The 16,130-nt window shown below is 35.1% G+C and overlaps 1 protein-coding gene across 2 annotated transcripts; it reads left to right on the top strand.

The window, feature by feature from the left end:
- The first annotated feature begins 315 nt into the window (after window positions 1-315).
- Window positions 316-15,212, top strand: LOC306857306 (diacylglycerol lipase-beta-like). 2 transcript variants are annotated; one of them, XM_079397187.1, is made up of 15 exons: window positions 316-637; window positions 890-1,041; window positions 1,124-1,298; window positions 2,457-2,709; window positions 4,378-4,500; window positions 4,586-4,713; window positions 4,789-4,915; window positions 6,120-6,203; window positions 7,337-7,414; window positions 7,527-7,607; window positions 7,690-7,817; window positions 10,424-10,492; window positions 10,658-10,730; window positions 10,807-11,057; window positions 14,497-15,212. In XM_079397187.1, the coding sequence occupies exons 1-15, from the start codon at window positions 543-545 to the stop codon at window positions 14,690-14,692; spliced, it is 2,013 nt and encodes a 670-aa protein (XP_079253313.1). In that variant the 5' UTR covers window positions 316-542; the 3' UTR covers window positions 14,693-15,212. The 2 variants fall into 2 exon arrangements, with proteins under 2 accessions (XP_079253313.1, XP_079253314.1); XM_079397188.1 differs by lacking the exon at window positions 7,527-7,607 and having other exon boundaries at window positions 328-637.
- Window positions 15,213-16,130: the final 918 nt, after the last annotated feature.

Here is a 16,130-nt window from a genome sequence, read left to right on the forward strand (position 1 = left end):
TATATATGTATATATACATACATACTGTATATATGTATACACACACACACACACACACACACACACACACACACACACACACACACACACACGAGTGTATATATATATATACATATATATATTAATAAAAATTACTTTTCAAAAACCACAAGGAAATTTAGAATGGATGTTTAAAACCGTTACATAATAAACTACATTTTGCTTTACAGTAACGCAATAAACAAACTGTACGAAATTCACTGAAATCAATCTTTCCATTATTAGATCTACTTGAATTCCACACGGAACTATTTAGCTCCTGGAGCGTCATCTGACGGAGTCGGACACATTTCGGTGCTACACAGAACAGGAATAACAAAGCGAGCAGGTCTGAGATGTTTGCTGATGCCAGACGTCAGTGAAAGAGGCGTTTATTACTCACATGTCGCAATATGAAGAGCAGTTACAGGCTGGCACAGTAATGGGGCTTTGTAATGCTTGCTGCCATACACTGATGACGGCGAAAGGAAATCTGTGTTGAAGTTGATCAGAGGTCAGTCAGGATGCCCGGGCTGGTGGTGTTTGGACGCCGATGGCGGATCGCCAGCGACGATCTTGTGTTTCCTGGTGCCTTCGAGCTGTTTATCAGAGCTGTGTGGTAAGACACTCAAAACAACGAGCTTCTGAGCTTCCTACAGTCTTTAATACCATAGTACACACACCGTGGTACCTAGAAATACCATAATACACAAAACGCACACTTACTGTGGGGGTGATGATAAGATATTCACAACTTCATGACCATAAATATATGTCAATACCATACTAATGATCTAATATTCAATTGCAGTACTATGTGCTAAAACCATATGTGCTCATAGGTACTTGAGTGTCATCTCTTGTCTTCTAGGTGGATTGTGACTTTAGTTCTGTACACTAACCATAAGGGACGATTTGACTGTCAAGGTGGTGCATATTTGCATAATTACCTAGTAGTTCTTCTGGTTCTGTTGGCTGTCATTATTTTGACACTTTGTGCAGTCGTCTACATCAGTGCTCAAGGTAAGCGAGCAAGCGAACGCATGCTGTGGCTTCTTCACATCTGGAGGGCTTGTCAGTGTAACGCTGCTGTGATCTGGTTTAGGAACCATCATGAATCCCGGTCCTCGGCGCTCTATGCCAGCTCTGGTGTATTTGCGCGCCCTCCTGTACTTCCCTGAGTTGATCTGGGCTTGTCTGGGGGCCGTTTGGGTGTCTGACAACAGCACAGGGTGTAAGCCGGAGGAGGTCAGGGCTGTGATTGGAGCTGTGGTTTCCAGGTAAGGAAGAAATCCTTTTACGAGATATTATTACTTTAATTCAGCAAGGATGCATCAAATTAATCAAAAGTGACAGTAGACATTTATAACGTTATAAAAAAGCTATATTTAAAAAAATGCTGTTGTTTTGAACTTTCAATTCCTCGAAGAATCCTGAAAAAAAAAAAAAAAAAAAAAATCAGTTTCCACAAAAATATTGGGCAGCATAGCTGTTTTCAATATTGATAATAATCAGAAATGTTCCTCAGCAGTTAATCAGTATATTAGAATGATTTCTGAAGGATCATGTGACACTGAAGACTGAAGTAATGATGCTGAAAATACAGATTTAATCACAGAAATAAATTAGATTTTACAATTTATTCACATAAAACACAGCTATTTTAAAATGTAATAATATTTCACTTTTTTCAGTATTTTTGTTCAAATAAATGCAGCCTTCATGAGCAGAGGAGACTTGAAAAACATAAAAAAGACTTTTGAACAGTAGTGCATGTTTACAAATTTAGCTGAATTACTTTTTAGTTTTCATAAAGACATTTTTCTAAACACTTTAAGTTTTTATGTGGATTTGTCCTAAATTGTGTTTAAATTGTGATTAAAACAAAATATAGGCACATAAAAGCTAGTATTCTCTCTTTATATTTCTATATAATAATACATTTATTGTGTATTATTATATAGGCTTGTGTCTCAACCTGTTGCAAGTGCATATGTTTCCACTTTTCTTCCCTAAATCAAAACAACTTTGTCATAGTAGCATCATCGTCCTTTCAAGATAAGGATAAGTTAATTTCTCACATTTCTCTTATTTTCTGTTATTTTTAAAGTGAATATCTGCATTAAATGCTCTTTCTAATTGGCACCTTGTAGTTTCACGACCTTCAGCACAAGCTTATAAAGTCAGATTATACTATAAAACTGTCCCTCTTTGAGAATACAAAATTATATCCTAAAATGTATTAAGATGAATTGATCTTATCATGAGATGGCACAATGAACGTATTATCATTTGCGTGATTGAATGTCTTTACTGGAAGCTGGCATAGAATGACTGAGATTGATTGTAAGCTTAGATAATCATACAAACCCAATCTTTCTGCAGGATGAAGTGTTTAGCTTTTAAAGCTCTGCGTGTGTGTGTGTGTGTGTCCTCAGCTGGATCATCCTCCTGTCTATGGTGGTCGGTGTGCTGGTTGTGTTCGATCCTCTGGGCAGTCAGAAGCCGGGGGCTCTGCCGGACGCTCCTCTGGGCGTCAGGGATCTGGAGAGCAGCGAGTCACCTCAGCTCACGGTGGCGTCTCGGGTGTGGGAGAGCCGTCTGCGTCTGCTCTGCTGCTGCGTGCCGCAGGACAACAACCACCGTGCCGCCTTCTCCAGCATCTCCCAGCTCGTCAGCGGCTTCTTCCTGGTTCGTTGTCTTTACCACATAACGAGTGCATTACACTGAAAAGTCACACAGTTCACATAAATCTCCTCAGGCTTAACTCCAGAATCAAAATCACTAAGGGTGCTGCTTATATTAGTGGCGTCCATTGCTATGGCGCAAAGAGCGCTCTCTAAAAAGTTGTCTCCCATCTTAGTTCACCATGATCTCACAAAGATACATTATCAATAAAGTTCTCTACGCTGCACAATGCATCAACACTTTGTTATAATGAGATGATTTGTGCTGAACACTATATCAGAACAAAAACTCCGGCGATTTGAGTGGTCAGTGGATCCTAACTTAAAGGGATAGTTCACCCAAAAATGAAAATTCTGTCATCATTTACTCGGCCTCAAGTATTTCCAAACCTGTATAGTATTTTTATACTATATAGTATTTTTTTCCTACTATGGAAGTCAATAGTGCCCCAAAACAGCCTGATTACAAACTTTCTTCCAAATATCTTCCTTTGTGTTCAGCAGAACAAACACATTCATACAGGTTTGGAAATACTTGAGGCCGAGTAAATGATGACAGAATTTTCATTTTTGGGTGAACTATCCCTTTAAACTATCCCTATTCAAGAAATCAACAGATATGTCTGATATTAGCTACATTGCTCAACGCTGCAAAAACACATTGAAATAGAAATCCATCTCCAGAGCACAAACCACAACGCACTGGATAATTTGCAAAATTTAAAGCAACTCTTACAAAAAAAAAAGAATTCTGGTCCAAAAGAATTAAAAAGCCTTTATTCATATTCTGGCCAACATTTACTATTGCATGTGTAATACAACAAAAGTTGTATCTGTTAATATTATTTAATACACCTGAGTTGATATGAATTAACCATGAACAGGTGTTCTTATTTAGTTATAAAAATAAAGTTAACAAAGATGAATAAATTCTGCAATATAGGTGTTTCTCATTTTTAGTTAACTAATGTTAACTAATGGGGCCGTATTGTAAAGTCACCTATAATTTTGACCAATACAATTAAGTTGTTAATAATAATATGTTATGGCTGATAACAGATAAATGGCTGATACTAAAATTCTGTGCTATATTGTCTAAATTTAATTAAAAATGAAACCCTAAAAACTAAAATCAGCCATTTTCAGTGCTATCAGTGAATTTAGACACTGATGGCGGTCTAAAATAGAGGAAGTGAGCATTCACAATTAAATATACTATATCATCTGATAGAGTTATTAAAAAAACACAGCAACATTGGTTTCTAACCTAAATGATACTGATTATATTTGTGCATCACTAAAAGTGTTATTTTAGTAAAATTGATATACTGTTGACTTAATTTTGAATTAGATTTTATTTTTATACTTCCTATTTTCACTTTAATTTTAGTTGATGTTTAGTATTTTTGTTGTCATTTCTATTATTCTTTGTTGCTATTGTTATTATTTTTATATATGTCTATATACTCAGCTTTTATTTATTGGTTTCACTTTGTTTAGTTTTAGTGATTTTAGAACTTCAACTAGTAGAAATAAAATATTTTTATGCTTGGTTTTATTTCAGGTTAAAGTATTTTTTTTTTAATGGTTTTATTTAGTGATAAAAACTCTAATAATGATCCTTCTTCTTGCTGAGTTTAATGTGAGGCTGACTTGTGTGTCTTGTCTCCAGGACACAGACCTGGTGCCCAGTGACATCGCGGCTGGTCTGGCTCTTCTGCTTCAGGAACAGGACAAAATGGAGCACTGCAGGGACCCCGATGAGGTCCTGTCCCACAGCCCGTCCTCCCCTATAGTGAGTCTCTATCGCTGCAGTAGCTGATGGATGTGCAGTGTAGTTTGTGCGTTGGGTGAGCTCACACCTCCTGTGTTTTTCTCAGAGGGAGGATCTGGAGCTTGAGCTTGAGAAAGCCACTCACTTTATGCAGTTTGCAGCGGCTGCATACGGATGGCCACTGTACGTCTACTCAAACCCGCTCACAGGGCTCTGCAAACTCAGCGGAGACTGGTGCGTATGACATTTGCCAGCTGAACCCTAGCAGTGTTAAATACAGAGCTGCACTCATCTGAGTCTGCGTTTCAGCTGTCGAAACCGTCAGGCGGAGTACGATCTGGTCGGAGGAGACAACCTGGGCTGCCATTTCACCTCCATCTTACAGAGCACAGGCCTGCAGTACAGAGACTTCATCCACATCAGCTTTCATAACCAGGTGACGTCTCGCGTGACTCCAGAGTACTTCAGAATGCCTGTGTTTCGAATACAAAATATCAAAATAAAAATGATATGGCTTTGTGATTTTCAAATTGTGCAGGCTGTGATTTAATTAAATAAATGCACAGTTTACAGAATGAAGCGTGACATTTACAGACGTGTGGTTCATGATACTATGTTTCAGTGGGGCCAATTTTTCTTTTTTTTCTCTCTTTTATTTGCTGGCAACCCGTCAAAGTAAAAGCTTGATGATTTACCATTTGAAAATCAAGAAATAAGACGCATATTAGTATTGTAATTTTACAGCAAATTAAAATATTTTATTATCCCTTGTGCATCCTTAGAGACATTTTTTTCTCTTTTTCATTTTTTAATATAAATTTAGTGAAAAATGCGTATTTTTATTGGAATTTTAATATTTTACCCTCATTTACTCTCATGAATGTAGGGCTGCAAAACGATTAATCTCATTCAAAATAAAAGTTAATGTTTACATACTATGTGTTTGTAATGTGGGTATATATAAGTACAGACACATATATGAATATATAAAAAAAAAAAAGTATGTATATACGTATATTTATACTAGTATATAATTTATATTATGTGTAAATATTTATATATAAATCTAACATATTTTTCTATAATATATACGCGTGTGTGTGTGTATATATACATAATAAATATACACAGTACACACACATAGTATGTAAACATTTTTTACAGTGAAATTGTAAAAAAATAAAAATTGTAAAGCCAACAGAATAATTAATTTTATTGTAATAAAATAATCTAAAAACTAGTAAAATAATACAACTTTTATTATATTAATGCATTTTTCAATAAAATTAATTTATTATATTAAAAGTTTTATTACTTTATTATTTTTTTAGATTATTTTTATTACAGTAAAATGAATCATTCTGTTGGCTTTACTATTTTATTTTTTCCTCTTGATGGCACCATTTTCTCAGGTTTGGCCTGTAGAGCACATACTCACTCATACATAGTTTTTTTGAATTTTTAATCAGAACTGATGTTGATAAAAAGATTAATATTTTTAGGACTGTGTTTTTTTTTGACATGGACATTTTTGCCCTCTAAGAACCACTGTGTAACTTTTTTTAAATTGACTCTCAAGGGTTGTTATTACTTCAAATATTGTGCAGTCTAAACTACAGCAGTGTCTGTTTACTCTGTAGATCTACGAGATCCCGTTTTTCGTGGCGTTAGATCACAAGAGAGAGGCGGTCCTGGTCGCTGTGAGGGGAACGCTGTCGCTGAAGGTGAGTTCAAGCATCAGTCCTACACTGATAATGATCAGAGAAAGCAAACATGCTTAATGAAGCAGCCTTCTGCAGGTGTGTTTGTGCTGAACGGTCAGGCTGATATTTCCCTAAACAAATCACACTCTTGATGCATGCCAGTCGTTCCTGAGCTGACCTTTTATTCACTGCTGTCGAGGTCATTTCATTTTCAAATGCGCCATTTCATAGTTTGCATAAAGTGTCAATATTAGTAGTTTTTTTTTCCTGGGCTTGTACTATAGCTCGTATTTAGGGTTGAGAGTTGCTAATCCTGTGCTGTTTATGCCACAGGCGTAATGATTCCTCTGATCATGTGGCTTTCTGAGGAGAGCTGTGATATAGTGGAAAATATTCATTTATTTAAATGTGCATTACCCCCCCCCCCCCATATTTTTTTACTTTTAAATGACTTCTTTTTGTTGTTGTGTAGCGCTCACTTAAAGTTGATCTGTTACATTTTATAGTATGATTTCATTTGTTAAAGGGGTCATATGGCGTTGCTAAAAATAACATTATTTTGTGTATTTGATGTAATGCGATATTTATGTGGTTTTAGGTTCCAAAAAACACATTATTTTCCACATACTGTACATTATTGCTCCTCTATGCTCCACCTTTCTGAAAAGCGTTGATTTTTACAAAGCGAGGCGTGCTCTGATTGGCTAGCTATCCAGTGCGTTGTGATTGGCCGAAAACCTCAAGCGTGTGCCTTCTTTCTTTGCATACTCGTTTGGGCGGTGTTATGCAAATCTTCCCACATCGTGAGGTAGACGTGGGGGTGTGTTTGAATGAGCCGGTTTAGGGGGGCGTGGTTGAGTTTTAACTTAGATATCTCTTTGGTTTTGAGACTTTAGTCTTTGCAACTTCAGGGATCTTATCTATGCACAAACAGCTTGTAACACCCCAAAGAGAAAGGAAAACTTGAAATCACATCATATGACCCCTTTAACATTACTTAACTGCATTAGTTAACATGAACTAACAATGACAGCAGTTATTAATTAAAATTATATTAAATGCTAAATAAATGTTAATAAAAAAAATTAAAAAGTGGAATCAACCTGATCTCTCTGTATTACAGTGGACTTGATGTGGTTTGTGTGTGTTTGCAGGACGTGTTGACGGATCTCTCAGCTGAATGTGAGAATCTGTCTGTGGAAGGCGTTTCAGGAACCTGCTACGCTCACAAGGTGACAAAATCACTTACATCTGTCTCAACATTAAAATCATCAAAACATCAGTTATGAAGCATGATCTCTCTCACTGAATGCTTATGTTTGCTGGAATGTCTCTCTATCGCAGGGCATTTGTCAAGCTGCACATTACATCTACAAGAGACTAGTGAACGATGGGATTCTGAGTCAGGCGTTCAACATCGCACCTGTGAGAGCGGTTCTGCTGCGCTTTCTTCATCCAGCAGGAGAATCGGCAGCTGAATGAAGGTTTCTCTTGTGCTTGTGTGCAGGAGTATACGCTGGTGGTCACCGGTCACAGTCTGGGAGCAGGAGCGGCGTCTCTGTTGGCCGTTCTCCTGCGCAGCACACACCCCACACTCCAGTGCTACGCCTTCTCTCCACCAGGGGGCCTGATGAGGTAAATCACACAGAAACACTCTCAATCTGAGCGCAGCGGCTCATGCACATACAGCCAGGGTTGGGAAGGTTGCTTTGGAAATGTAATAGGTTACAGATTACAAGTTACCTTATTTAAAATGTAATGCGTAGTGTGAAACATTTAAACCAGGCAGGGTTTACTGTAAGACTTTCAAAATCCTTCATTACTTAAATTAAGGTTATAATAATTCAATTTTAAAGCACAGCCACCACAAGACTTTAGCACCATCTTTTACTTTGAGATCAATCTGAGGTTAAATACAGGTTTGATATCATAACAAGAAATTGTTTAGATACTGTAGCTATGATACTGTTTTTGAAATCAAATCTTTGCACAGCTATGACAGAAAACACTGGCATCTAACAAAGCCTTGGAAAAGAAACAGTTTCATAGATAAAACAGTTATTGAATAAGCACGTGTCCTACTCTGTGTCCTAAACGCCTGAAACATTGGTGTCTCGGATTTTAGAGTCAATGCAATTTGCAAAAGAAATCAATTAAATGTTTGTGTGTGTGAAAATATTCAGATGTAATTTGTAATTTATTCCAGTCAAAACCCTTTGTAATCGTTAACATTTTCATAAGTAACATTTGTTTCTCAGTAACTGTAACTGAATACGGTTACATTTATTTTGTAATTAGGTAACTCCGTTCCATGTAACTAGTTCCTCCCCAACACTGCATACAGCGCATGTTCTGCTCTTACAAGACACTACTGTGGTGACGCCACTGAAGGAAGTACCAGAATTTGAGATATACACTACCAAAAAAGTTATTCAGTGGCGGCTGACGGATCCTCCTTTGCTAGACTTGACAATTATTTTGGTATAATCATATCAATATTAAAAAAGTAGCATTAAAAAGTTTAAGTAATAGTCTAATTTTCTACCATACGTCTGAATAAAATTAGCAGCTAGCTAACAAATTGCTTTGTGCTGGTTTCACCTCACTCCAGACTAAACTAAATGATTTTATAGATAATTTACTACACATTGAAACTGTGGATTATTAAGGCTAAATTTTGATTGTACAATTTTACAATCATTGAAAAGCATAAATCATAATGTTAATAATTAATTATACCATATAATTGATTATATTTATTAAAAATAAATTATGTAATTAATAAATGAATAATTTGCATAGTATTCATTTATAAATTACTTAATTTATTCCAGTCAAAAAGTATATTTACAAAAAATATGATTTTTAAAAATGCTTTTAAAGAAGTCCCTAATGCTGAAATATATACATATTTTTTATTTGCTCAAAATTACAGTAAAAATAGTAATATTGTGAAATCTTATTACAATTTCTCTGTGTGAACTCCAGTCTTAAGTGTCACATGATAATTCAGAGATCATTCTAACATGCTGATGTGCTGCTAAACGATCAATTATTGGTGGTACTCAATTATTAATAAGGGTTCTTATTATTATTATCAGGGTTGAAAACAGTTTTTGCTGCTTAAAGTTTTTTTTTTTTGTTATCTATTGTAACGTCTTTTTTTTTAACACGTTTGATCAATTTAATGCATTGTTTAATGCAATAATAATAGTATTATTTGAATTTTTAAATATAATTTTTGAATCGTAGTGTATCATTGTTTCCCAAAAACAAATAGAAGGGATTCCTATCCTTTTATTTTACTGGTAGTGATATATGATATAAGGTTAGGAATGGAGTACCACTATACATGTCTGTATGTGAAGAGTTCAGATTCACTGCCATTTGAAATGTTCTTCAAAAATTTGAAGTATGTAGGTTCAGTAGTTTCACTTTAATGGCAATAAAAAGGTTTTTCTCATTGCCATTAATGTGAAATAATTGAACATAAACATAGGAGCCTGATAAAAATGCTAATTTTAGAAGAAAGTTTCAAATGGCACTTTTGCATCTGAACTCTTAGTGATGGCCAACAATATTTAAACTAGTATTTTCAGCAGCTAAAAATGGTTTTAAGTCCGTTATTTCTATCTTTTACTGTAGTGTGCCAGTAGGAAATATCAGTTTATATTACCAAGCATTCATTTTGTCATTAATTGTAATAATCCAGTGAGATTTTTGTCTGACAACAGCCAGCGCTCCACACAGAGATCTGATCTGATCATCATCAGTCTGTCTGAATGACATGAAGAAACAGAACCAACTGAGACAGACTCAATCCAGAAGAACTGTGGCAACGTCTCCAAGATGTTTCAAGAAACCTACCTGCAAAGCTACAGTACTGTTAAAAGTTTTAGGCACTTGTGTAAAAATGCTGTAAAACGAGGATGCTGTCAAAAATAATGTCATAAATAGATTTTCTTCATCAATAAACCTCTATTAACTAAATTAAATCAACATTAGTTGTGAGCATCCTTTGCGTTTAAAGCAGCTTTTGCCCTCGGTGCAGTTGCGCATAGTTTCTCAGAGAGCTTTGCAGGTAGGTCCTGACAGTCCTAAAATACAAACCTAAAAACACTTGCAACCCTTTTACAGAGCAGTTTGCTAGCACCATTGTACACATCCAAAGAAACATAACGCTGTATGTCAGTTTAGAGTAAACAGCACAGTTTTAGCTGGTGTCTACTCTCTCTCCTCAGTAAAGCGCTGGCCGATTACTCGAAGCAGTTTGTCGTCTCGGTGGTGCTGGGAAAAGATCTTGTACCCAGGTGAGATTTAGTCAAACGGCCACACGGTCACCAATCAGATGCTTGCTTGATTTCATTTGTACGTGTTAAAGTGTGGCTATATTTAGAGCGCCTGCTTCTGGCTACTTTTTTCTGGTGGCTTTGATCGTATCACTTCCTCAAATTGTGCTCATTTTGTTTCTGTAGATTGAGTATTCCTAACATGGAAGACTTGAAAAGAAGATTACTAAAAATGGTTTCCAACTGCAGTAAACCAAAGGTAAGATCGTTCACTCAGTGTAAATCAGACACTCTGCCTGCCTTTACTCTATCAGTAATACATTTCTGTCTCTCAGTATAAGATCTTAATGCACGGCTGCTGGTACGAGCTGTTTGGAGGAACTCCTGATGATTTCCCTACGGAGCTGGAGAACCGGCGCGAGGAGGTGCTTAACCAGCCGCTGCTAGGCGAGGAGAGTCTGTTAGTTCACCGCTCAAACACCTACCAGAGCCTGTCATCCGACGACTCGCCCTCCCAACCCACACACCTGCCCCTGTACCTGCCCGGACGCATCCTGTACATCACAGAGGACGGGCCCACTCGCAGGTCAGTGATTTGATCAGACTTAAAGGGATAGTTCACCCAAAAATGAAAATTCTGTCATTAATTACTCACCCTCATGTCGATCAAAACCCGTAAGACCTTCGTTCATCTTCGGAACACAAATGAAGATATTTTTGATGCATTCTGAGAGCTCTCTGACCTCCATAGACAGCAAGGATCTTAACACGATCAAGGCTCAGAAACTTAGTACGAACATCGTTAAAATAATCCATAAATAAACCATACATTTACGAAGCTACGAGAATACTTTTTGTGTGCAAAGAAAACAAATATAACGACTTTAACAATTTGTCTCCTCCACGTCACCCACATATGTACGCGGATAAGTTGTTTACGTTCAGATCAAAGCATAAACAACATATCCACGTACATACATTGCATACGTTGTTTACATATGTGATGCTCTCCAAAAAGGCGCCAGGGTGATGCTGAGGAGAGGAATTGTTGAATAAAGTCATTATTTTTGTTTTCTTTGTGCAAAAAAGTATTCTAATTATTATAAACTTTGTACATTAACTGTAAAGTATATAAATCAACTAAATCTACAAATTTTAATGCATGTAAATTAATGAACAATTTATTTGTTGGTTCGTAATAATCAACCCTTTTAACAATCCTAATAGCTTTCTTTTGTAACATATATATTGGTTTTATATGTGTGACCCCACACCTCCACACAATAAGTAATGTATGGAATTATGAGCGCACAGTACATTATATATAAAAAGTTTTTTCATTCAAAATATGTTTTCTATTTAATATTGCAATGGATTTGGACATCTTTTTTTTACATGATTAATATGTGCTTTCCAACATCATTTATGATCAATTATTATTATATAATACTTTATTTTCGTACACCCTTTCTATTTCCTAATTATTAATCATTAGTTTGACTTTGTTACTTTGCCGATTAGTGAGTATTATAAACTTTGTTTTACTTAAATTCAGTGAAAGTCTGTTATCATCAAACCATTTTTTGAAAACCCTCATTTCGATTTCCACTGTATTCAGAAGCTGTTCCAAACTTTTCCCAGAACAATATAAATTAGTGTCATCAGCAAACAAAACCATTTTTAATACTTTAGACACTTTACAAATATTATTTATGTACAGTATAAACAACTTGGGGCCTAGCACCGAACCTTGTGGAACACCACAAGTAACTGTCATTAAATCTGATTTAACATTATTAATTTGTAAAAATGGAAATCTGTCATCGAGAGAACTTTTTATCCAAGCAAAAGCTTTCCCTCTTATACCATATCTCTCCAGTTTCATCATTAATAATCATAATCAATAGTGTCAAAAGCTTTTTTTTTTTAATCTAAGAACACCCCACAGTACATTGATTATTATCCAATGAAGAAGAAATCTCTTCTACCAGTTCCATCACAGCCATTGAGGTCGACCTGTTTGATCTAAAACCATACTGATGATCACTCAATAATTTGTGTTTATCTATAAAATTATCAAGCCTGCGCACAAATATTTTCTCTAAAATTTTCGAGAATTGGTCTGTAATTGGAAAAACAGTGACGATCTCCATTTTTAAAAATAGGAATAACTTTAGCTGTTTTCATATTTCTAGGGAATATTCCTGTTAAAAAGGACTGATAACAAATGTGTGTAAATGGTACTCTGTTCTATAATATTTTTTATTAACGACATGTCAATATCTTTACAATCAGTGGAATATTTAGTCTTACAGTTGTTAAAAATGCTGAGTATTTCTTTTTCATCAACTCCCCTTATAAACATTGAATAATCATTACTGGAAATATTCATTTCATTTATCCTATCCCCAGTTCTTTGCTCCACGATCACTTTTGCTAAATTGCTCCCAATATTTACAAAATACTCATTAAATTCATTGACAATGTCATTCATTTTATTTATTCTTAATTTATCATCATTAACAAAATAATTTGGGTAATCAACTTTTCCACAAAATCATCCTCACTTCTTGAAGACTCCATTTTGTATTGTTTTGCAATTTTTTACGCAACGGATTAGTTAATACGCATTGGACTCGGTGTGCAAGGTTTCTGTGCATGACAAATTTTTAGGATGACGAAAACTAAAAAACACATATGAAAATTTTGGACTCAGTATGCAAAGACCTTTCAGTAAAAATTCTAAAATATAATTGCAATTTAAAATAGCTGTTTTCTATGTGAAATTGTTAATGTAATTTATTTCTGTGATCAAAGCTGTATTTTCAGCATCATTACTCCAGTCTTCAGTGTCACATGATCCTTCAGAAATCATTCTAATATGCTGATTTTATCTTTTATCATTGTCGAAAACAGTTGTGGTGCCCAATGTTTTTTTTTTTTTTGGAAACTGATACATTTTATTTTTCAGAATTCTTTGATAAATAGAAAGTTCAAAAGGATAGCATTTATTTGAAATTTTGTATCATTATAAATGTCTTTTAATGTCACTTTTGATCAATTTAATGCATCCTTAATGAATATTTATTTATTTTTAAATGTAATGACCCCAAACTTTTGAACAGTAATTTATATATATTTATAGGAATATATGTATTAGGGGTGGACAATATGGACACAATCTTCTTCACAGATTATATATTTATTTATTTATTAACTTGGTTGCAAACCAACAAAACAAATGATTTGAAAATGAAAACAATTCCTCTGGAAACAGCGCAGTTAGCTTCTTCTAGTGCACTTGAGTTTAAAACCAAAGACTGGGAGCAATGAAAATGATATTATAAAATGTAATCGATAAGACAGCCTTGATAAAATAGCAGACATACTGTACAAACACCTGTGTGTCCTACAACTGATAACTACATTGATATAAAACTGTACTTCAACTGTAACATGGTAAATATTGTCATACTGTCCAGCCTTAATATAATTACTCCTATTGACATTTTTATTTTCTTGTCTTATTAATAGCTTATCACACTTTATTAGTTATATCTGACTGACTGCAATCATTCAAATAAAAAAAAAATCAATATATAATAAAAAACAATAAAATTTGACTTTTTAAAAATATAATTAAAAATAAAAGTTAAAAATCATTTAAGAAAATATTTAAAACAATTAAATGTATTAATGTCTGTAATTAAAAATATAATTATTAAACAGTAGTTAATAATAAAAAATAAAAAATAAAAAAAAATATATATATATAATAAAAACAATTACCTGTTACCAATTATCTGTAATTTAAAAAATAATAATTAAAAATAATGGTTCAAAAATTATTAAATAAAATAATGTACAAGATTTCATGTCTGGAATATAAAAAAAAGAATTAAGTAAAAATAATTGTTAAAAATAATAAAAAAATAATTAAATGAAATATATAATAAAAAAACAATTCAATAGTTTCATGTCTTTCTTTATTAAAATCTTTGACAGCTCTCTCTCTCTGTACACAGACACTGCTTCTCTCAGGTGAGATACCGTGCCGAGTGGTCGAGTGAGACATCGTTCCGTAATGTTCTGATCAGCCCGCGGATGATCACCGATCACATGCCTGATGTGGTTCTGCGGGCGCTGTGCAGTCTGACCCGTGAACAGCCGTTTGCTCTCTGTCCGTCCTCCATGAGCAACAGCCACCTGAACGTCATCTGAGCTTCACTCTGACCGCAGCATCTCACACGCAAAAGACTATCGGGAGCAAGTTTTACTGGACTCATTTTATTTTGCGTATTTATTTGTGCATTTATTCTCCCATTTGTGTGTCTGCTTTTTAAAGTCTTCATGAACTGCCATATATTGCCATCTTCCATAAAATTTATCATCACATCACATTATTTGCAATGCTGTGTTGTTCAGCTGTAGGAGTTACTTTCATTTTTGTGATTGTTCAATGAGGACTCAAGCAAGAAAATGTCAGTGTTATCAGTGTAATGGTGCGTGATGTTTTTTGTGATGTATCTTCGCCAAATGAGAATTGGTTGATCAGTTTGCAAAACGCCATATGAGACTTTGATGCATGGCACCAAGCGCATGAAAACCTTTCTTCTGATGTAGACGAGTCTCTTCATTTACTCCTCTGTTGCCTTTTCAGGATATCATGCATTTTTCAAAAATAAAAATGCTGAGAAAGATGGTCTGTTCATGTTGCAAAAAAGTGAGACTATGAAAAGTGCATGTTTGTTTTAGTGGTTCTTGCAAATAAGTCCAAGTTATATAGGAAACAGAATATCATAGGTGGTGGTGGTGGTGAAGAAATGAATCCTGGATCTCGCGTGTGTGTGTGTGTTTGCGTGCATGCGTGTGTGTATACATTTATGTTGTATATATATTAGGTCTTTCTATTCACCACATTAATTTACAGCCACATAGTATTCGTTTTTTATTTAGAGTATGAATTTGTTAAATTATTTCCGTGTGTGTGTGTGTGTGTGTGTGTGTGTGTGTGTGTGTATACTGTGTGTGTGTGTGTGTATGCTGTGTGTGTGTGTGTGTATGCTGTGTGTGTGTGTGTGTGTGTGTATACTGTGTGTGTGTGTGTGTATGCTGTGTGTGTGTGTGTATACTGTGTGTGTGTGTGTGTGTATATAGTGTGTGTGTATGTATATTCTGTGTGTGTGTGTATGTATATTCTGTGTGTGTGTGTGTGTATGTATATTCTGTGTGTGTGTGTGTGTGTATGTGTGTGTGTGTGTGTGTATACTGTGTGTGTGTGTGTGTATGCTGTGTGTGTGTGTGTGTGTATACTGTGTGTGTGTGTGTATACTGTGTGTGTGTGTGTATACTGTGTGTGTGTGTGTGTGTGTATATAGTGTGTGTGTATGTATATTCTGTGTGTGTGTGTATGTATATTCTGTGTGTGTGTGTGTGTATGTATATTCTGTGTGTGTGTGTGTGTGTATGTATATACTGTGTGTGTGTGTGTATGTATATACTGTGTGTGTGTGTGTGTGTGTGTGTGTGTGTATGTATATACTGTGTGTGTGTGTGTGTGTGTGTGTGTATGTATATACTGTGTGTGTGTGTGTGTGTGTATGTATATACTGTGTGTGTGTATGTATATACTGTGTGTGTGTATATATATACTGTGTGT

This window comes from Barbus barbus (genome assembly GCF_936440315.1).
Source record: "Barbus barbus genome assembly, chromosome: 38".
In the NCBI taxonomy this organism is placed as follows: domain Eukaryota; kingdom Metazoa; phylum Chordata; class Actinopteri; order Cypriniformes; family Cyprinidae; genus Barbus; species Barbus barbus.